Genomic DNA, 20,202 nt, shown 5'->3' with positions numbered 1-20,202 from the left:
ATATAATATTGGGATTTTCATAGGTGTAAGGTTTGGCACTAGTCTATCTGAGAACAGCAAGAGAAACATGCTTTCCAACAGTAACTATTCTAAATTTTTTTTTCATAGCCATGATGTTGATGTCTGCACATTTGGTAAGGTGCAAAAGGCCCGGTTTGAGCCGTGATACCTTTAAGGATTGCACCCACCTGAAAATCCCTAACCCTCCCTCAGACTATATCATTGTTTTCCCCTCTCAAGTGGCACTAGTGTCCTTGTATTTACTTCATCATGCAAGTTATGTTTATTTAAGTTAGGGAACTCTGCCATGTTTACAAAGTACTATGCTGCAGCTTCATACAAGCTAACTTTTTATCATCTGTATACTTATGATAATAAACTTGAACTAAAATACAATAAACTACACAGAAGTTAGAGACAGAGTGATTCTGAAATTGGACATTGTCTCAAATAATTTAATTCAATCTAGGACACATTGAGCCTAAACCTGATTAACTCGTTACCACTGACCACCTCGGCAGTGTTGTTTAATGCTGGTGACACAACAAATTTGGCATTTAATTTGTCTGCTCATTCAACTACAGCAGCAAGATCTGCAGCATGAGATTTTTTCTTCAATTATGGATGCCTGCTATTGATTTCTTTCTCTTCTTTGCCCCCCAGCGTGTAACCCTGGAGGAGCTAATGGACGAAGTTAAATCGCTGAAGATGATTGTCCAGTCCCAGGAGAGACGTATTACTGAGCTCGAAAACAAGCTCTCAAAGTTCACCAATGGCACTGCTTAATTCTACCATCCACATTAGCATGCACTCCAAGGTATCAGTGCTTCCTGCCAAACCAGTTCAACTTATTAATGTCCACCCCCCCAACAAACTGGTGGCAAACAATGGTAGCTTTTACAACAATCTACATAACTGTATGCATATTCTTAACTCCAGTGAGACAAGATCACATGGAAGTATTTAATGTTTTGTTCTGGAGATTAATTGAAGAATTCACGGGAAATGTTACACGATGTTTTGGGAAATGCAGTGAACTAAAGGTCAAGCTACACCTGATCAGTGTTCCTACGTGAGGTCATGAACTACTATTGTTAGTGAGAATCAAGGTCCCTGTGAGCTGACAGCTTGCACATCAACTCTAGGGCAGTTCTTTGTAGTGAAGAGGGAGAGGATAAAGAAATGCCTGTGACAGGAGCTCCATCAGGGCCAGCAGCTCATGCTTTGGGCATCAATGGACTGTGGGAGGGTGAACTGCAATGATTCATAAAACAAAGTAACGTTCAAACAATCTCCTGTCTAATATCCTGACATACTTTTTCAGCTGCTGGTTCCATTGTTATTAGCGGAAGAAGTTTGCCGTGTCTTTGCATTCTGCTCAGGTGTAATCAAATAATACTTTATGCATCTAATTTTCAGTTCACGATTTGCACTGTGTAAGGTTGGGGCAGTTTTTGGCACTTGGTGAAAGTGGTATTTTATTACATTTGGAGATAAGACGCTAAAATTAGAAGGATGATGTGGTTTATATGACATTTTGTGAAGTGAATGTGTTTGTGCTGTCAGTTAGTCCAGACGCGGTGACGTGTGATGCCAGCAAGTTCACAGAACGTTCTCTGCTGTTATCTCTCCTTTAGTAAATAAACTGTTTCATTTCAGGAACTCTTCAAACAGAAAGAGACGTCTTTAAAAATTATTTTGAAGTGTTATTTAGTTTACTGCCCTATGCATTCTGGCAAAGAAAAACATTTATTTTTGTGGTGGTTTTTTTTGACACTTTTTTGTGTGACATGATTCTGGTTTGGAGTTCTTGTCATATTCTGAAGTTTTGCACATATATCTTTGTTCTCCTCCAGTGATGAATACTATTTCTGCTGCTGTGTAAAATAGCCTCGCCTTGAGAATATAACATAAAATGCATGATAATAACCTTTAGCATATAAAAGGGGACTTCTCCTGCCTTGTGCGATACTTAGTGGTATCAAAAGAGTTGTTAATCCTGTCTGATCCCAGTAGAGAACTACTTCCATTTGGATTTTAAATCTGATTGCATTTACAAAATCTGCTCTCATTTGGCTTTTCACATTGGATAGAATTAATAGGAGAGAAAGAAAGAGAATTGATCCAGAAACTTCTAGGGTCCAGAGGAGGACCATGAGAATGATCCTGTGAATGAAAGGGTTAATGTATGAGGAGCATTTGATGGAGCAGGATCTGTACTTGCTGGAAGAATGAGGGCGGATCTCTTTGAAACCTATTGCATATTGAAAGCCCTTGACAGAGGATGTTTTCTATAGTGCAGTAGTATAGGACCAGAGGATACAGCCTCAGAATGGAAGGACATCACTTTAGAACGGGAGTGGCCTGGTAGTGCAGTGACCTGGGTTCAATTCCTGCCACTGTCTGTAAGGAGTTTGTTCATTCTCCCTGTGTCAACATGTATTTCTTCTGGGTGCTCTGGTTTCCTCCCACAGTCCGAAGACCTGCTCGTTGGTAGGTTAGTTGGTCATTGTAAATTGTCCCATGATTAGGCTAGTGTTAAATCCTGAGTTGCTGGGCAGCACAGCTCAAGGGCCAGAAGAGCCTATTCCACACAATATCTCAATCAATAAATAGAAACAGATGAGGAGGAATTTCTTAAGCAAGAGGGTGGTGTATCTGAAGAATTTATTGTCACAGACGGCTGTGGAGGCCAAGTCATTGGGTGTATTTAAAGCTGAAGTTGATATATCCTTGATTAGTAGGAGCATCAAAGGTTACAGGAAGTGGACAGGAGAATGGGGTTGAGTGAGCTAATAAGTCAGCCATGATGGAATGGTGGAGCAAACTTGATGGACTGAATGGCCTAATTCTGTACTTATGTCTTATGGTATTTATAGTTCGGTCTACTAAAGCTGGGAAACATCAAAAATTTCAAAGCTCCCTAATTGATATATGGAGAGCTGTAAGATGCCTGGTAGATCTTACAGTTCTTGAGTTTGCATCCATTGAGCTGACCAAATTTGTACAGATTGCTGTTGGTTTTCTCTCTCCCTCTCTCTCTCCCTCTCTCTCTCTCATTTCCTCTCATTACTAAGAGATAGATGCTAGACACAAGTAAGGGAATCATTGTGTGCAGTCCAACATGATCCTGTTTACAGTCAGATTCTCTGTAGGAGAACTTATGCAGGGCACGTGGTTGACTATCAATAGTAGACTACTAGATTCACCCTGAGCAAAACTCAGTAAGAATTGCTGAGGGTTACACCAAGTATCAGTGTTAACTTTAATTGTCAAATTGTTGTTGTCTCTTGTCCTATGATCACCTCTAATGCTTTTAAAAACCAGTTACAGATATATTTCTATGTCTAAGTTTAAAAATAACTGGGCTTGTTTTCATTTAAAGCAATATTTGTGTACTAAAGAAAAGCATTCATCTTGAAGTAGAGTTTTAAGAACTGGCTGTAAATGCATCTTGTCCATTTTCAAAGACTTGGTGTTAATCTGTGTCTTGTTATTTTCCATTTTATCAGAGTCAGGGAATTAAGAATAAAGTTTAAAAATCACACACACATACAGTATAACCTTTTGGAAACCAAGTAAAACTGCAGATGCTGGAATTTGAAACATAAACTGCAGATGCGAGATGAATTCAGTCAGATGTCAGAACATAACCTTTGACATGAAATATCAACTGCTTTCTCCTTCCACAGGTGCTGCGTGACTAGTTGAGTTCTTCCAGTTCTTTATTCTTGCTGCACATAGTTTTGGAAGGCTAGTAGAGCATTTGTAAACTTCATTTTGAATGGTGAAGTACTAGGAGAAGCAAAATATAATTATGGTCAGCACTGGCTCGTGAATTATTAACATTGGCAGATATTGCCTTTAAGGATTTCTCATGAACTTGATCAGATCTCCTAAAGCGTCTCCTGAAATTTTACTCCAATCTCCCTAATATATAACAAGTCTTCTAAATTATAATTTATAGAAGGCTGGCTAGAAATGTAAATAATTCAGTGATGTAAGGATTCACAAGTTGTACTTACCAATTGAAGGGCCTGTTTCTATTCTGTAATTCTAACAAATGAGGGGCCCTTGATTGTAAAATCAAGCTTGGTTTTAGTCCAACACACAGAACCATGGAAATGAAATATTCAATAGAAAATTAAGGCACCAGGGAAGCTGAATATCAAGAAATGTCTGTTGAACATGCTTGCTTTGCCAAAGGTCACTGTCTACAACCAGGAAATGTTCTGTACATTGTACACCTGAGTATTTAATGTGTTTTATTTCCCGTCCACAGAGGGTCTGACATTCACCAAGAGGTCAGACTTGGAAACCTGTTACTGTCTGTTCAAACCTTTACGCTGAAATAATTTTAGTTCTCCAGGCCCCAAACGAATTTTGATTTTAATTTGATACATAACATTTTGAATGGGAAATTAAAGACTTTCAACCTTGCTCTTTAATCAGCTCATTCAATTGATGTCCTGGAATTTGGGCTATTCTCTGGAGACATTGTGATTGGACAAACGGAGTCCCACTGGGTCTGTAAAACTATGTCTTGCTATTTGTTCTGACAGTGTACTATCTAATGGTGGGCCATTGATCACGATTTCTACTTGCCTGTATTTTGAACTATATGCCCAAAAATATCCAAGTAGTGAATACCCTACTAGCATTTATTTAAGAATTATTGATGTCATTATCTGTGAAAAAGATCTAGAAAATTTCCTTCAAGTGAAATGTTTTTCTGCCTCTGTTTAGTCTAAACTTTAAATGTTTGTATGACTCTGGTGACGTGGTTTCCATTGCAGTTAAAGCTTATACCTATCAGGGGTTTGTACGTTCTCCCTGTGACCATGTAGGTTTCCTCCTGGTGCTCTGGTTTCCTCCCACAGTCCAAAGATACAGTGGTTGGTAGGTTCATTGGTCATTGTAAATTGCCCCATGATTAGGCTGGCATTAAATGGGGAATTGTTGGGCGGCATGGCTTGAAGGATCAAAAGGGCTGTATCTCAATAATAATAAATAAGTTATTGATTTGCTTTCTCAGATACTTCTTTTATCAGAGTATAGTTTTGACTTGATTTAAAATATTCTTTATGCACTAGATGAGATTTGGTCAAAGGGAAAATGATCAAAATCTGAAATAAAGCCTTTGGTGTTAGAAGCAGGTTAACGATTCTAGTGAAAACCTTTAATTACAAATGAAGTTGAGGACCTGCAGATCTGTAATGTAGATCAAGTGACGAGTGAAAGACAACAGGTTCTGATGCTGACATCTCCAGTTTATTCTGCAGAGAGTACTTGAGGGTTTAAGAGATGAGAGCAAATTATTAATGTTTGAAACTATCAAGTTCTGGAAGATCAATAAATATCATTGCAGATTGTGCAAAAGAATTACAAGTAAGGAGAGAAAAAATCCATTCTACAAATGAAAAGAGTAAAAATGAATATGAATGTCTAGCTCAGGTAAATGAGGGTGATATGACTAACATACCATTAGCCAAAGAATAAAGAAAGATTCTTCATTAAATGAGCTAGCCAGGCTACGTCGATGAGGTTGTTATCTGCATATTAAATGAAGCTGATAAGAGATGGTATTCTGACTGTTGAAATACACTTTAAGGATTTGGAGACTATAGACGTTGAAACCTGGAACAAAAAAAAAACTAATGGCTGGAGGCACTCAAAGTCAAGTGGTATCTGTGGAGACAGACGGATGATTGACACTTCAGGTTGCAGTCCTGATGCGCGGGGTCTTGACCTGAAGTAGTGACTATCCTTCTCCCACAGATGCTTCCTGATCCACTGAGTTCCTCGGGCAGTTTGGTTTTGCACTGATACATTTCTTTGACTTGAAATAGCAACCAAAGAAATGGAGCCAAATTGAAATTCTTATCTGATCCTCTAAATAGCCAGAAAATTACTCAAGCGATTCAGAACCACAAAAATAATTTACAGCTAGCTGTCACAACCTAGACATTCAAAGCTTGTAGCTTTAGCAGATTCTATGCAGAAATTAATAGAAGATGGGATGATAGAAAAACAGTAAAGAATTTGTAGATTTCTAACCTTTAGTTCAGTGGTGTTACTATGGAAAATTTATAAAATATGAAGTATAGTGCATATTAAAGCCATGGAAGTTTCTTTTCAAATTCCCTGTCATCTATAATTTAGAGCAATTGTTCTAATTCGCATAGGTATTGACTCATTTAACAGTAGGTTGCAGGATCATAAGGCTTTAGCAAATTGTCACTGGTTGCAACTGAGGTGGAGGTCCCACCTAAAGGCATTTCAGGTATTTATTTGCATGGACCTCTCCAAGTCCCATCATCAGACACAAGACATTTGAGTTAAGTTTTAAATTAGTATTTCAAGGTGGCCCTTTCAATGGATGGTGTATAATGAAGTAATCTAATACATTTGGTGAAATTAGTAGAATAATTACTAGCTACCAAGGTGGCATTTCATTATCCTACTTGCTCTTCAAAGTGACTGTCCAAGCTTTTCTCCCTTGAATGAATCTTGCTAAGTGGATGTATGTGGCACAACTTGGGCTCTTTATCTGTAGGGATAACATTTTTCAGGGATGCTAGCATTGTTTAGATTGTAATCTCAACAAATCAGGCTGATGGTCAAGGCAATTGTATAATTTGTAAAGTATCTGTAACTGAAACCAATGCCTTGAATTATTGTAGATGATCTGGAATCATTTGCCACAATGTGAAAGCCTTACTCTCATTTAATATTGCCTGTATATGTATAGTTGTTATCGTAATTATAAGGAATACACTGCATCCAATCAAATCTCCCATACAAGCTGCACCAGAAGTAATGAAGTGTCTCCATAAAGGAGCCATTTACAAGTAAATGCATTAATCCTTTCGTGGCAGAAGAAGTCAACATCTTCCATCATATTTTTCTAAAATAAACTGAATATTAAAATTCCATGATATGTATTGATTTATTGATCCAAGTCTTTTCTGTCCAAGAAATCTATAAACCTGTGTATTTCTCAGGTCTTTTTCTGCAGTGGTGTCACAGTCCTCAAAGGGCATTTTCTTTTTATAAGGAAATGTTTCAAAAAAAAAGGTCCATGCGTGGCGTGTGTGTGGGGGGTGGGGGGTGGGTGGGGAGGGAGTTGGTGGTGGTGTTGTGCCCTCTTAAAATTACTCTAATAAAAATCAGAAATATTACTTCCACCCTTTAGGCACTTAATAATTATCCTTCAGTTACCATTCTAGATTACAGTATAGCCCAAAATCCATGTGTAATGCACTGATGTACAACAGTAGCTTTCGTAAGATAGACATCATTGATGTAATCTTCTATTACCCTAGTGCAGGGGTTCCCAACCTGGGGTCTATTGGACCATGGCATAAAAAAGGTTCGGAACCCCTTCTCCAGTGTAAATAAGTAGCATGTGGCGACCCACTTTCTGCGGAGGCTAACCGGCTCACAAATAGCCAGCGCGCGTGGGGAGACTTTGGTAATGCATTTCTGCCCAGAGAGGGCGGGCACTAGGGATTAAATGCCGGCGCCGCGAAGTTTGAATAAACTAGTCTCGAAATGACTTACCGACTGTGTGTCGCTATTTCAGTGCTGTGTGTGGCACATTGCTACATTGGTGACCCCGACGGTCCAAACGGGACCACCACCTTCCGGGGGTCGCTGAAATCTGCGTCGGCCAGCAGTGGATGTATGTCCTCGGGCAGTTGCTCTAGGAACGCTTGCTCGAACATGAGGCAGGGCTTGTGTCCGTCAACCAGGGCCAGCATCTCGTTCATCAATGCTGATGGCAGTCTGTTTCCCAAACCGTCCAGGTGAAGCAGGCGGGCACCCCGTTCACGCCGTGAGAGGCCAAAGGTCCCAATGAGCAGCACTTTAAATGCTTCATATTTGCCTTCTTCCAGGGACGACTGTATGAAATCCGCAACCTGGGCGGCCGACTCCTGGTCAAAGGCGCTCACCACATCCGTCGGTCAGATTACCAGGCCAGGCGCCCAACAGCGGACCAGACCAGGCCCGGCAGGGGGGTGCACACAACACAGAGGCAGGAGTGAGGAGGACAGTGAACAGTGGTGTTTCTACCACCAGCGGTGGGGCACAGAAGCCTGCCGTTGTCGCCCGCCCTGCAAGGGCCAGGGCCAGGGCCAGCTGCCGCTAATGACTATGGCGGCTGGCCGCCAGGACAGCCTCTTGTACGTCTGGGACAAACAGTCAGGATGCCGCTTCTTGGTCGACACTGGAGCGGAAATCAGCGTCTTGCCCCCGACGAGGTATGACACCCGCAACAGGAAGCCAGGACCCACCCTGAGGGCTGCAAACGGCAGCACGATACGGACCTACGGCACCCGCATAGTGCAGCTGCAGTTCGGCACCAGCCGGTTCACGTGGGACTTCACACTGGCCGCGGTGGCCCAACCACTCCTGGGGGCGGACTTCTTGCGAGCTCACAGCCTGCTGGTCGACTTGCAAGGGAAAAGACTGGTACATGCCGAGACTTTCCAGACGTTCTCCCTGGGTGAAGCCAAGTTGCCGGCCCCACACCTGGACTCCATCACGCCGTCGGACAACGAATTCACCAGAATCCTGGCGGACTTTCCATCGATTCTGGCACCGCAGTTCACGGCAGCCATGCCCAGACACGGGGTTCAGCACCACATCCCGACCAAGGACCACCCCTCCACTCCTGTGCACGAAGGCTCCCCCTGGAAAAGCTCCGCCTGGCGAAGGAGGAGTTCAAGAGGATGGAGGAATTGGGGATCATACGGAGGTCCGACAGCCCATGGGCCTCCCCCCTGCACATGGTGCCCAAAGCAGCCGGGGGTTGGAGATCATGCGGCGACTACCGCAGGCTGAACGAGGCTACAACTCCAGACCACTACCCTGTGCCGCACATACAGGACTTTGCAGCAAACCTGCACGGGGCAAGAATATTTTCCAAAGTAGACCTCGTCCGGGGATACCATCAAATCCCAGTGCACCCTGAAGACATCCCCAAAACAGTACTCATCACCCCGTTCAGCCTTTTCGAGTTCCTCCGAAAGCCGTTCGGCCTGAAGAATGCCGCACAGACGTTCCAGCGGCTAATGGATGTGGTGGGACGCGACCTGGACTTTGCGTTCATCTATTTGGACGACATCCTCATAGCCAGCAGTAGTCGCCAGGAGCACCTGTCCCACCTCCGCCAGCTCTACTCCCGCCTGAGTGATTTCGGCCTCACGATCAACCTGACCAAATGCCAGTTCGGTCTCGATACCATCAACTTCCTGGGCCACAGGATTACCAAAGACGGGGCAACACCTCTGCCCGCCAAGGTAGATGCGATCCGCCACTTTTCCTGGCCCAACACAGTCAATGGCCTGCAGGAGTTCGTTGGTATGGTGAACTTCTACCACCGTTTCCTCCCCTCAGCAGCCCGTATCATGCGCCCTTTGTACACCCTGATGTCAGGTAAAGGCAAGGACATTACTTGGGACGAGGAGGCCGCGGCCGCTTTCGTTAAAGCCAAGGAAGCCTTGGCAGATGCCGCGATGCTGGTGCACCCCAGAACGGACGTTCCGACCGCACTCACGGTGGATGCATCCGACACAGCAGTCGGTGAGGTGCTGGAGCAGCTCATCGAGGGATGCTGGCAACCCCTGGCATCCTTCAGCAGGCACCTACGACCACCTGAAGTACAGTGCTTTCGACCTGGAGCTGTTGGCACTGTATCTGGCAATCCGGCATTTCAGGTACTTCTTAGAAGGCAGGCCATTCACCGTGTTCACAGACCACAAACCGTTGACTTTCGCGTTCACAAAGATGTCCGATCCCTGGTCGGCTCGCCAACAGTGACATCTGTCCTACATCTCCGAGTACACGACAGACATCCAGCATGTCTCGGGAAAGGACAACGTCATGATGGATGCACTCTCCAGACCAGCTGTCCAGGCCCTGTCCCTGGGGGTGGACTATGCAGCACTGGCGGAGGCGCAGCAGGCAGACGACGAGATGCCCAGCTACAGGACCGCAGTCTCGGGTTTGCAGCTGCAGGACTTTCTCGTAGGCCCAGGTGAGAGGACCCTCCTGTGCGATGTGGCTACCGGCCAACCTCGCCCCATCGTCCCGGCAGCCTGGAGGCAATGAGTTTTCGACTCCATACACGGTTTGGCGCACCCATCTATCAGGACAACTGTCCGGCTGGTCTCCAGCAAGTTCGCATGGCACGGACTTCACAAGCAGGTCAGTGAATGGGCCAGAACGTGCACACAGTGCCAAACAGCCAAGGTGCAGCGGCACACTAAAGCCCCGCCGCAGCAGTTCAAACCCACCCACCGGAGGTTCGACCACATTCAGTAGGCCCCCTACTAGTGTCCTGAGGAGCGCGGTACCTCCTAACTATGGTAGACCGGTTCATGAGGTGGCCAGAGGCGGTCCCGCTCACCGACACATCTGCCAATTCCTGCGCCCGAGCACTGATCACAACCTGGGTAGCACGCTTTGGGGTACCGGCCCACATTACCTCCGACAGAGGCGCCCAGTTCACCTCCAGCCTGTGGTCGGCTGTGGCCAGCCTGTTGGGAACGCAGCTACACCACACAACTGCCTACCACCCACAGTCGAACGGACTGGTGGAACGCTTCCACTGTCACTTTAAGTCGGCTCTCATGGCCTGCCTGAGAGAACCCAACTGGGTGGACGAGCTTCCCTGGGTCCTGCTCGGAATTCGCACAGCGCCCAAAGAGGATCTGCACGCCTCGTCGGCCGAGTTGGTGTATGGCGCACCCCTGGTCGTCCCAGGAGAGTTCATACCAGCCCCAAGGGGGCAAGAGGAAGAACCCGCAGCAGTCCTGGACAGACTACGCGAGAGGCTCGGCAACCTGGCCCCCACACCGACTTCACAGCACGGACGGACCCCGACCCATGTACCCAAAGACCTGCAGAACTGTAAGTTTGTGTTTGTACGAAGGGGCGGACACTGGGCACCGCTACAGCGGCCGTACGAGGGGCCGTTCAAGGTGATCAACAACAACGGGTCCACGTACATTCTGAAAGAGGTTTTCACAGTGGACCGACTCAAACCAGCCCATGTGGACTTGGCGCAGCCGGTCGAGGTTCAGGCACCGCGGCGCAGAGGCAGACCTCCTAAACAGAGGCTGATCCAGACTGTGGACATTGGGGGGTGTATCGCTGGTTCTGGAAGGGGTGGGGTTATGTGGCGACCCACTTTCTGCACAGGCGAACCGGCTCACAAACAGCCAGCGCACGGGGGAGACTTTGGTAATGCACCTCTGATGTCATTTCCGCCCGGAGAGGGCAGGCGCTAAGGATTAAATGCCAGCGCCGCGAAGTTTGAATAAACTAGTCTCGAAATGACTTACCGACTGCGTGTCGTTATTTCAGTGCTGTGTGTAGCACATCGCTTCAAGCAACAACTATGAGATTCAAAGGCACCATCTATCTCACCAGCCACACTGTATAAATGGTATAGATGTTATTTAGTATTTGTCTCTTTAGTCCTGAAATTAATGGAGTTGAATATTTTATTATTTTAAATAACCTGTGTCAAAGTTCAAATCTGCAGGATGCTGATGTGCTGAGTATCTGGTTCCCAATGGCTTTTGTCAGTGAGTGTAATCAAATTGCAAAGGTCATAGAGAAGTAGAGCACAGAAACAGGCCCTTTAGCCCATCTAGTCCAGGCTGAACCATTTAAACTGCCTACTCCCATCGACCTGCACCAGGACCACAGCCCTCCATACCCCTACCATCCATGTACCTATCCAAACTGCTCTTAAATGTTGAAAGCAAGCTCAGATGCATCACTTGCACTGGCAACTCATTCCACGTTCTCACGACCCTCTGAGTGAAGAAGTTTCCCCCTCATGTTCCCCCTAAACTTTTCACTTTTCACCCTTAACCCATGACCTCTAGTCTAGTCTATCAAATCTCCCCTCAATCTTAAAGACTTTATGTTGGTTACAATTTTTTTAAATCCCAGTCAGACATAATTAAGACAAATCTATATTGTTAAGTGTTGGCGCGTGGCCTGGTGGGCAAGGCATCAGACTAGTAACCTGAAGGTCACTGGTTCGAGCCTCAGCTGAGGCAGCGTGTTTGTGTCCTTGAGCAAGGCACTTAACAACACATTGCTCTGCGACGTCACCGGTGCCAAGCTGCTTGGGTCCTAGTGCCCTTCCCTTGGACAACATCGGTGGCGTGGAGAGGGGAAGGCCTGCAGCTTGGGCAACTGCCGGTCTCCCATACAACCCTGCCCAGGCCTGCGCCCTGGAAACTCCAGGCGCAAATCCATGGTCTCACGAGACCGACAGATGCCACCACCATATCGTTAGTTACAACATGTTAGTTATGGTCCTCATCAGATGGATTTTAAGTCTAAACATCTTAAGGTGGATTTGAATTTAAGAGATTAATCTAGATAAAAGCTCTCTGAAACTGAATCTACTGTTGGAGGGTGTAGTTAATGATTTCATGAATACTAATTATAGGTGTTGACAGCCAGTGTGTGAGAAACATGTATTAATATTGAGCAAACTTTACAAGAGAGCAGATGTTGATAACATCATGTGGAGCACCAAGGCGAAGCATAGAAATTAATGTTGAATCAACATGGATGGGAAATTAAGGTTCCAATTTTGGCGTGAAGTGTCATTTGCACTGTAGTGCCGCAACAAGAGGAGAGCTTTGGACTTTACAAGCAAGACGTGAATTTATCTGAGTGGCTCTCGAGATGTTCTAATGCATAGCCTACATAGAATAACACGAGGGATTACTCAATCTTCCAAAGGTTTGAGAATGTAAGTGGAGTGTACCAATGATGTAATGGATTGCAATTCTTAATATTTCTTAAGAACTTTTCATTTACAATTTGTTTTGGCTGTATCACTTTCCAGCATCCTTTACAAGAAATGGATATTTTGACGGTGTATTTATCAGATGTGATACTATCCAACACTGGGCTCAAACTAATCTGCAGCTGTATGTCTGAGTCTAGACATGGGGCTGTGAGGAAAATTGGATCAGCCGTGATGAAATGGCAGACTCGATGGGCCAAATGGCCTAATTCTCCTCTTATATCTTATGGTCTACTTAACTGCTTTTCAAAAAGACAAAGTATACTGTCTAAAACTAGGTAGGTGTGCTTCTAGGATTATCTTCTATTCAGCATTCTGATTCTAAATAAAGCAGAGGCCACTTAAGACATAGCACTAGAATAGGCCATATAACACCACCTACATTCAGAGTCAAAGAGAGCATTAGTTGCAGGATGTAATGCTGAGATGCTGTACATCCTCAGATGTGCTGTAATACATCATCAGTCATGTAATCTGGGGTCATTGGGTGTTTTGGGTCTTTCAACATCAGACACCCTTGCCCAGGTGACCCAGCCAGTGTTGAAAAAGCCCCAGCTTGTCCCAGCAGCATTGGCCCACGGGTCACACCTCTTCATCCATAGCTAACTAGAGGCTCGCTCAGCAGCCCCTGTATTGGTCCTGATGGCTCGTTAATTTACAGCCGCCCGTAATGCTAAGGAGAGAGTAGGTTCTGTAGAATGAGCAGCCAGCGAAACCTCTACAACCCACCTTGCATCGTGCCCTCCTCTCCTGTCTCTGGCACTGCTCTATCAGCTCCTGGTATCTGGCTTTCTTATGCTTGAGCACCTTCTAAATCAGGTCTTCCTAAGGCACTGCCAACTCTACATGACCACCTACTTTGAGGTTTCTGACAGAATGGCCATGTTAGGCCTCAGTGATGATGATGCGATGAAATCAGGGAACTTTAATTGCTTGCCAACACCAGCTATCAGTTGCCAGTCAGTTGCTGTGGCAGCAAGCCTGCTGGTGATCTGGGCTGGCGCTGGGGTTGATCTCCAGCAAAACTGCGGTGTAAAGCACATAATATCTTTCTCTGGATGCTCGAGAAACAGGAGGCAGTATTTCCGAGTAAATTCAAGGGAATTGAAGCAGCACTTGTTTCACTAAGGGATCCATTTGGAGTTCTGTGATAGAGTTTATTGACATATGCAGAAGCTCCTGAACTGTAGTGGCCTTTGTTAATGATAAAACAGATGGTATGTCAGTTGTGGAACATAAGGATAGGATATTTGTTAAGCAGGAACTTTAGAAAAATATAAAAATTTTTATTTCCTTATGGAAATTAAGCATTACAAGGCAGTACTATATGAAGCAATAATTTCATTAGGTTGATGGAATCTATTGAATGTATTGAACTCAAGATACCTGCATCAGAAAATATTAAGCCATGTTATTTTTAGAATTTGTCTTATGTGAAATATATTATTTCTGTCTACAGAGAGATTATCACAGAGTCATTGAACATTACAGCACAGACGCACGACCTTCGGTCTATCTGGTCCATGCCAAACTATTATTCTGCCTAGTCCCATTGATGTGCACTTAAACCAGGGGTGCCCAACCTTTTTTATGCCATGGACCCTGACCATTAACCAAGGGATATGTGGATCCCAGGTTGGGAACCCCTGACCTGAACCGTAGTCCTCCATATTCCTCCTATCCATGTGCCTATACAAATCTCTCTTGCATGTTGAAATGAACTTGCATCTACCACTTCCACTGGCAGCTCATTCCACATTCTCTCCACCCTCTTGAGTGAAGTAGTTTCCCCTCATGTTCCCCTTAAAAATTTCACCTATCACCCTTAACCCATGACCTCTAGTTGTAGTCTCACCCAATCTTAGTGGGAAAAGCCTGCTTGCATTTACCTTATCTATACCCCTCATGATTTTGTTTACTGCTATCAAATCTCTCCTCATTCTCCTATGCTGTAGAGAATAAAGTCCTAACCTATACAACCTTTCCTATTACTCAAGTCCTCAAGTCTTGGCAACATCCTTGTTAATTTTCTCTGAATTCTGTCAATCTTATTGTACATGATAACTAATGTCACAACAGTAATTATTACATAATTACACCTAAATAACCCTGTTCAATACTTACATAAAAATTTTTTGTAAGAGATTCTAACCCTTAAATCCAAGGTGATATCAATCTGATACCTTGGTCACAGCTGGAGGTATTTAGATTGATGTTATAAGAAATTAGTTGTCTTTATAGAACATGAAAAGGAGATTTTTCTAGAGTTGCAAAACATGAGATTCCTTATCAGCATTCCCATTGAGTGCACCTCCTTCCTGTGAGAACAGATTACTAAATTTAGCCTTTACTGCTAGATGGAAAAAAAAGTCCAGTTCCTGATATATCTAGCTAATACGTCATTGTATTAAACCAAATGTTAAACTAAATTTACCCTTAGCCATTAGGAAATAATATGCAACATTTGGAGTGGTTTTACAATTTTCTCCTCAGCATCTTGGCTTGGCCCAATGGCATTTTGATTTATGAAGTTATTTTGCAGGTTGTTGTAATTCTGAAAGGAAGGATTTAATTTTCAACATGTGCATCTGTAACATTTTTGTGGCTTTGTTGTTTGGATGTACGGAGAGTGGTAATTTCAATTCATGAAATGTATCCTGAAGGATGAAGCTTATATTTCCATGTTAGCGCTAAATATTGGTCTGGTGATTGTTTTGTAAGTACACTGTAGATCAGGCATCTATTTATACATTGCTACAGCTGAATCAAATTTTGTTCTGTAAAAATATATAATTTGAAAATAAAATATGTTAAAATTAAATGTTATGTCTTTTAATTTGTTTGTAAACATGTGATTTGATAGACCATAGTAGTATGCTTGAAAGTCTGGTGATGGACATCACTTCATGGTGCAAGGATAGGATGGGTGAGGAAGATATTTAGGGTGACAACACACTACAAAGTACTTCAGAGTGGAAAGGTGGTTAAGAGTGATATGCCATAGGAAAGGTTTGCAGGAGTGGGCAAAAGTTTGGAAAATGAGATGGATTTTGATGACCTTTTGTCAGGGTGTATTCTCAGAAGGGTTAAGGGAGAGGATTTCAGAGTGGATTAAAGCAGAGTCATAAATTGTGAACATGAAAGAGAACTTCTGGGATTGTAGTTACAATGGTGGGAAAGATAAACTAACAAAACATGATAATGTTACAGGAACCGATGCAAAATGTAGGTCAGGCAGCATCTATGGGGAGGAATAAACAGTGAACATTTTGGGCTGAGGCCCGCAGACGAGAGCATGTGGGTTTCCTCCAGATGCTCTGGTTTCCACGCACATTCTAAAACTGTTCGGGTTAGTAGGTTAAGTGGTCGTATGGATGTAATTGGGTAGCATGGGCTTGTGGCTAGAATTGACCATTATAGTGCTGTATTTCTAAATTGGAGGAGAATTGGAGAAGATGTGCAACAAAAAAAGGTGGAAAATTCCACAAAGATCAATGAAGATGATTGAGAGGAAGAATAAGTAGAATATGGATAGGTAGGAGAAAAACCAGGTGTAGCAGGGAAATAATTACAGGATTCCCCAAGTTACCTTGACAACACCTCCTCCCATCATGCTTTCTGTGAAGACAATGTTCTATTTTCCCAGTTACTCTAACTTTATTGAACCTAGTCTCTTGACAACATTTTCCTCACCTATACATCCAAGATGTCCTCCTTTCTCCTCGGCTGTCCATCCCCTCCATGATAGCTGACGGCATTCTGTTAAATTTTGCGTTTTTCAAACATCTGCTCTCAGCACCTCCCACAAAGGAAGATAATTCTTGTTCTTGCCTTCAATTCCACCATTCCTCCGCATTGACCTGTATCTCCAAGGCTTGTTCAATATCAGTGCATTTCCTTTTCTTCCTCTTCTCCCTCCTTTTTAAGCATTCTGAGGTACTGCTCACTTCTGGGCTATCAGGTTTAACCATCTGTTTCCACCAATATCTACTCCCTTTCTCCTGATGTCCTCCCATGCAACACCTGCTCTCTTACCTTGAATGGTCTCAGCAAAGGGATTCACTTCACTTCCAGCTTAATATCCCTGGTGCTCATCTTGTAACCACATTGCTGAATACTTCCATTCAGTTCACAAGAGGAGTCCCAAGCTTCCAGTTATCTGTCAGTCTGATTCTCTATTTTTGACCTTTCTGACTTATTGTCACCTATATTTTGCCAAGTAAGACCCTAGGCTGTCACCGAGGTTCCCTTTTGTTCCCTTCTCTCCTCCCTTCTGTGTGTTAATAACTGTTCTTCCTTTCCAGTGGTGATGAAGGGACATTGACCTGAAATATTGATTTTGAATGGGTTTTTTTTGCTCTTGTATACGAGATCAGTATACATAGTACACAGTTATCTATTTGTTTGGAATGAGTCTGCATCTACCTCGCCAAGTGATGACTCCTGACATCTCCTTAAACTCAGCAGGATCCATTTCCTGCTCTCCCTTTAAATGGGCCCCATTTCCTAAGCCACTGAAATTCACTGAGGGCCATTTTCCCTGCACTTCCTTTCAACACACTGGGTTCACATTTCCCTTGCTCCTTTGAAACATATTGGGTTCCCATTTCCCTTGCCTCCTTTAAACACAACGAGTCCCTGTTTTTCACATTGCCCTTAAACACACTGGGATCACATTACTCTGTCCCATTTGTAATGAGTGATGGACAGACCTGATGGAAATGGGGTGCAGAGTTAACCATTCTCAACCCCCCTCCTGAGAACTACAAACTATTGCTGTTGCTATGCTGCAACTGAGAGAGAGAGAGATGATGCCCAGGCAAGAACATCTGCTGCAGATAAGAGGGAGAGAGAGACTGTTGATCTATTGTATTTTGACTCTTCCTGGATTATTTACCTTTCACTACAAGGACTTTACTTTGCTTGTTAATATTCCTCAGGAGACAGCAGGAGTGGCCTGATTTGATGGACACAGTCATTCAGAGTTGATGGATAGCTGAGACCCCATTAGTAGGGATAAAAGACAGGTCTGGGGAGACACCCTTCAGACACACCAGTGGACACTGACTGAGTGTTGGGAACCCACAGGAAAGGTGGGGGGCTTCAGAGACCGAACCAGGAGATCGGTCAGTAAAGCTCACAGTGTTACGGCAGGGCCGGTGGGGACTTGTGTGTGTGTCCACTCATGCCAGCGTGATGAGTCCACCACAGAAGAATGGTCTAGCTGAAGAACAGAGGGCTCATAGCTGCATGACCACCACAACGATACAACAGAATAAGAAAGCAACAGAAGGTTTGCCTGTTGCAGCTGTTACATCTCGCTCACTCTCTCTCTCCCTCCCTCTCCAATGATTACAACACAACAACCATAACTACCTCAGCATGCATGAACTGAACTTTATACTTTCCTATAACAATTCATTTACCCCAAGACATCGATAGAGCTTGCTTATTATTGCTTATTATTATTCCTACACTTTTAAGTTTATTATTGCTAATTTGTTTTATATGTATATTTGCATTTTTGATACTGTATAGTGTAGTTTACTAATAAACACCTTTAGTTTTGGTACCACCAGACTCCAACGGATTCTTCTATCTTTGCTGGTCTGACACCCAGTTACGGGGTACGTAACACATTAAACACAATGCCTTTCTTCCTTTACGTCTAGGGAATATTTTCTTGCCAACATTAGTTAAAATATTCATGTCAAAGAAAAAAAAAATTCTAGAAGTTCATGTAAGATATAACCAATTTATGACATCCTCTGAACAGTCGTGTGAGGTTAGAACCGCCACAGGCCACTTTATTTTTGTTTGTGTGCATCAAAAGTAAGATTCAAAGTTGAGGCTCGGGGCTAACACTTCCATTCTACAATCCACATGCATTAACTCTATGTCTTTCTCCATAGATGCTGTCTGATTTGTTGAGAACTTTCGGCATTTTCTTTTACTTCAGATTGTCTTTGTCTCAGTCCTCGCCAGGGCTGTCGCTTAACCTTATCCAACACATTTATGACTGCATTGGTGCTGCCCCTTGTACTCAACAAGTTCATTACTTTAGCTGCCAGTTTCCACCTGGCCCTCAGGTTTCCATGGTCAATCTCAGATTCTGCCCTTCATTCTTCAAAATTGCACAGTCTCAACAATTTTTCTCTCTCCTCTGTGATTCATCTTCCTCTGCTTACATCTTCTCCAGACAGATCAGCTATGTTTAGCAATTCCACTGCTTCTCTCAATACCTGTGTCGCCTGGATTCTTCCCATCACTGCCTTTTGTCTCTCCTCCTCTTCTCCATCTCTGCAATTGTAAACATGTTTGTTTTTTCACTACTTGTTCTATTGAAATTCTATTCTCTACTGAATGCTAAACTCTCTGCTAAAGGATCAAAGATCATCTTCATTTGCCATATACATTTACACCTATTAGGAATTTGCTCTGTGCGTTGGCTTGACATTCAACAATTATAAAGAGTAATGAATTGTATAAAAATAAAGTTAGAAGTATGGAATAAAATGTGCATAATACAAAATGCCAGTATGTATTTGCAATGTAAACAGTATTAGAAAAGTGACACACACAAAATGCTGAAGGAGTTCCACATCTCAGGCGTCGTCTATGGAAATAAATCAAAGTTTTGGGCCGAAACCCTTCAAGAAGGTTTAAAATGTTTACACTCAACACAGTGACTGAGGTAATAGAGGGTTGATGTGGGAGGAAGGTGCTAACTAGAATGATCCAGTAGATTATCTGCCTAGGGAAGGAACTTTTAAGATGGTGTGAAGTTTTTGTTTTAGTAGCCCTATAGCGATTTCTAGAAGGGGGCTTTAGGAAAAGTTGGTTTGCTGGGTGGGTAGTGTCTGTGCCGATTTTTCCTGCCCAATTCTTTGTCCTGGACACATCCAAGTCCTACAGTGGTGGTAGACTGCAGCCAATGACCTTTTCTGCTATCCTGACAGTTCACTATATTTTCTGTGTATTGTGAGAAAATAAATTAATACTACACTCTTAAAAAATCTACTGAAATTCTTTACCTCTTTCCTGGCCTGCTGAATATTTCTAGTAGTTTGCTTTTTATTCCAGTTTATGATTATGTTTTTAATGATGGAAGAACTTAAAGTGGTTGGATTTGGTGTGTAATAACTTCCATATCATGGGTTAACTTGCACATTATATAATGAAGCATAGTAGAAGACAAAATTGTATTTGTACCACAGCATGGATTGTGCAGCAGTAAAACAGATGCAAGAAGACACTTGGAGGATTGTGGTAGTTAGAGGCAATGGGTCTGCTCCCAATATGGTCACCATGGTAATCAAGATCCTTTGGACATGTGGCCACCAGGATCTGAAAGGATA

At 43.5% G+C, this 20,202-nt stretch overlaps 1 protein-coding gene across 2 annotated transcripts in view; it reads left to right on the top strand.

The window, feature by feature from the left end:
* LOC140731706 (coronin-6-like) overlaps positions 1-6,933 on the top strand; it is a 250,790-nt gene extending 243,857 nt beyond the window's left edge. For both annotated transcript variants that reach the window (XM_073053403.1, XM_073053404.1), the window contains one exon: positions 664-6,933. In XM_073053403.1, coding sequence (XP_072909504.1) covers positions 664-786 — 123 coding nt within the window. In that variant the 3' untranslated portion in view covers positions 787-6,933. The remainder of the gene's footprint in view (positions 1-663) is intronic.
* Positions 6,934-20,202: the final 13,269 nt, after the last annotated feature.

Source organism: Hemitrygon akajei, chromosome 8 (assembly GCF_048418815.1).
Source record: "Hemitrygon akajei chromosome 8, sHemAka1.3, whole genome shotgun sequence".
NCBI lineage: Eukaryota > Metazoa > Chordata > Chondrichthyes > Myliobatiformes > Dasyatidae > Hemitrygon > Hemitrygon akajei.
This window is presented reverse-complemented; position numbering and strand designations above follow the sequence as displayed.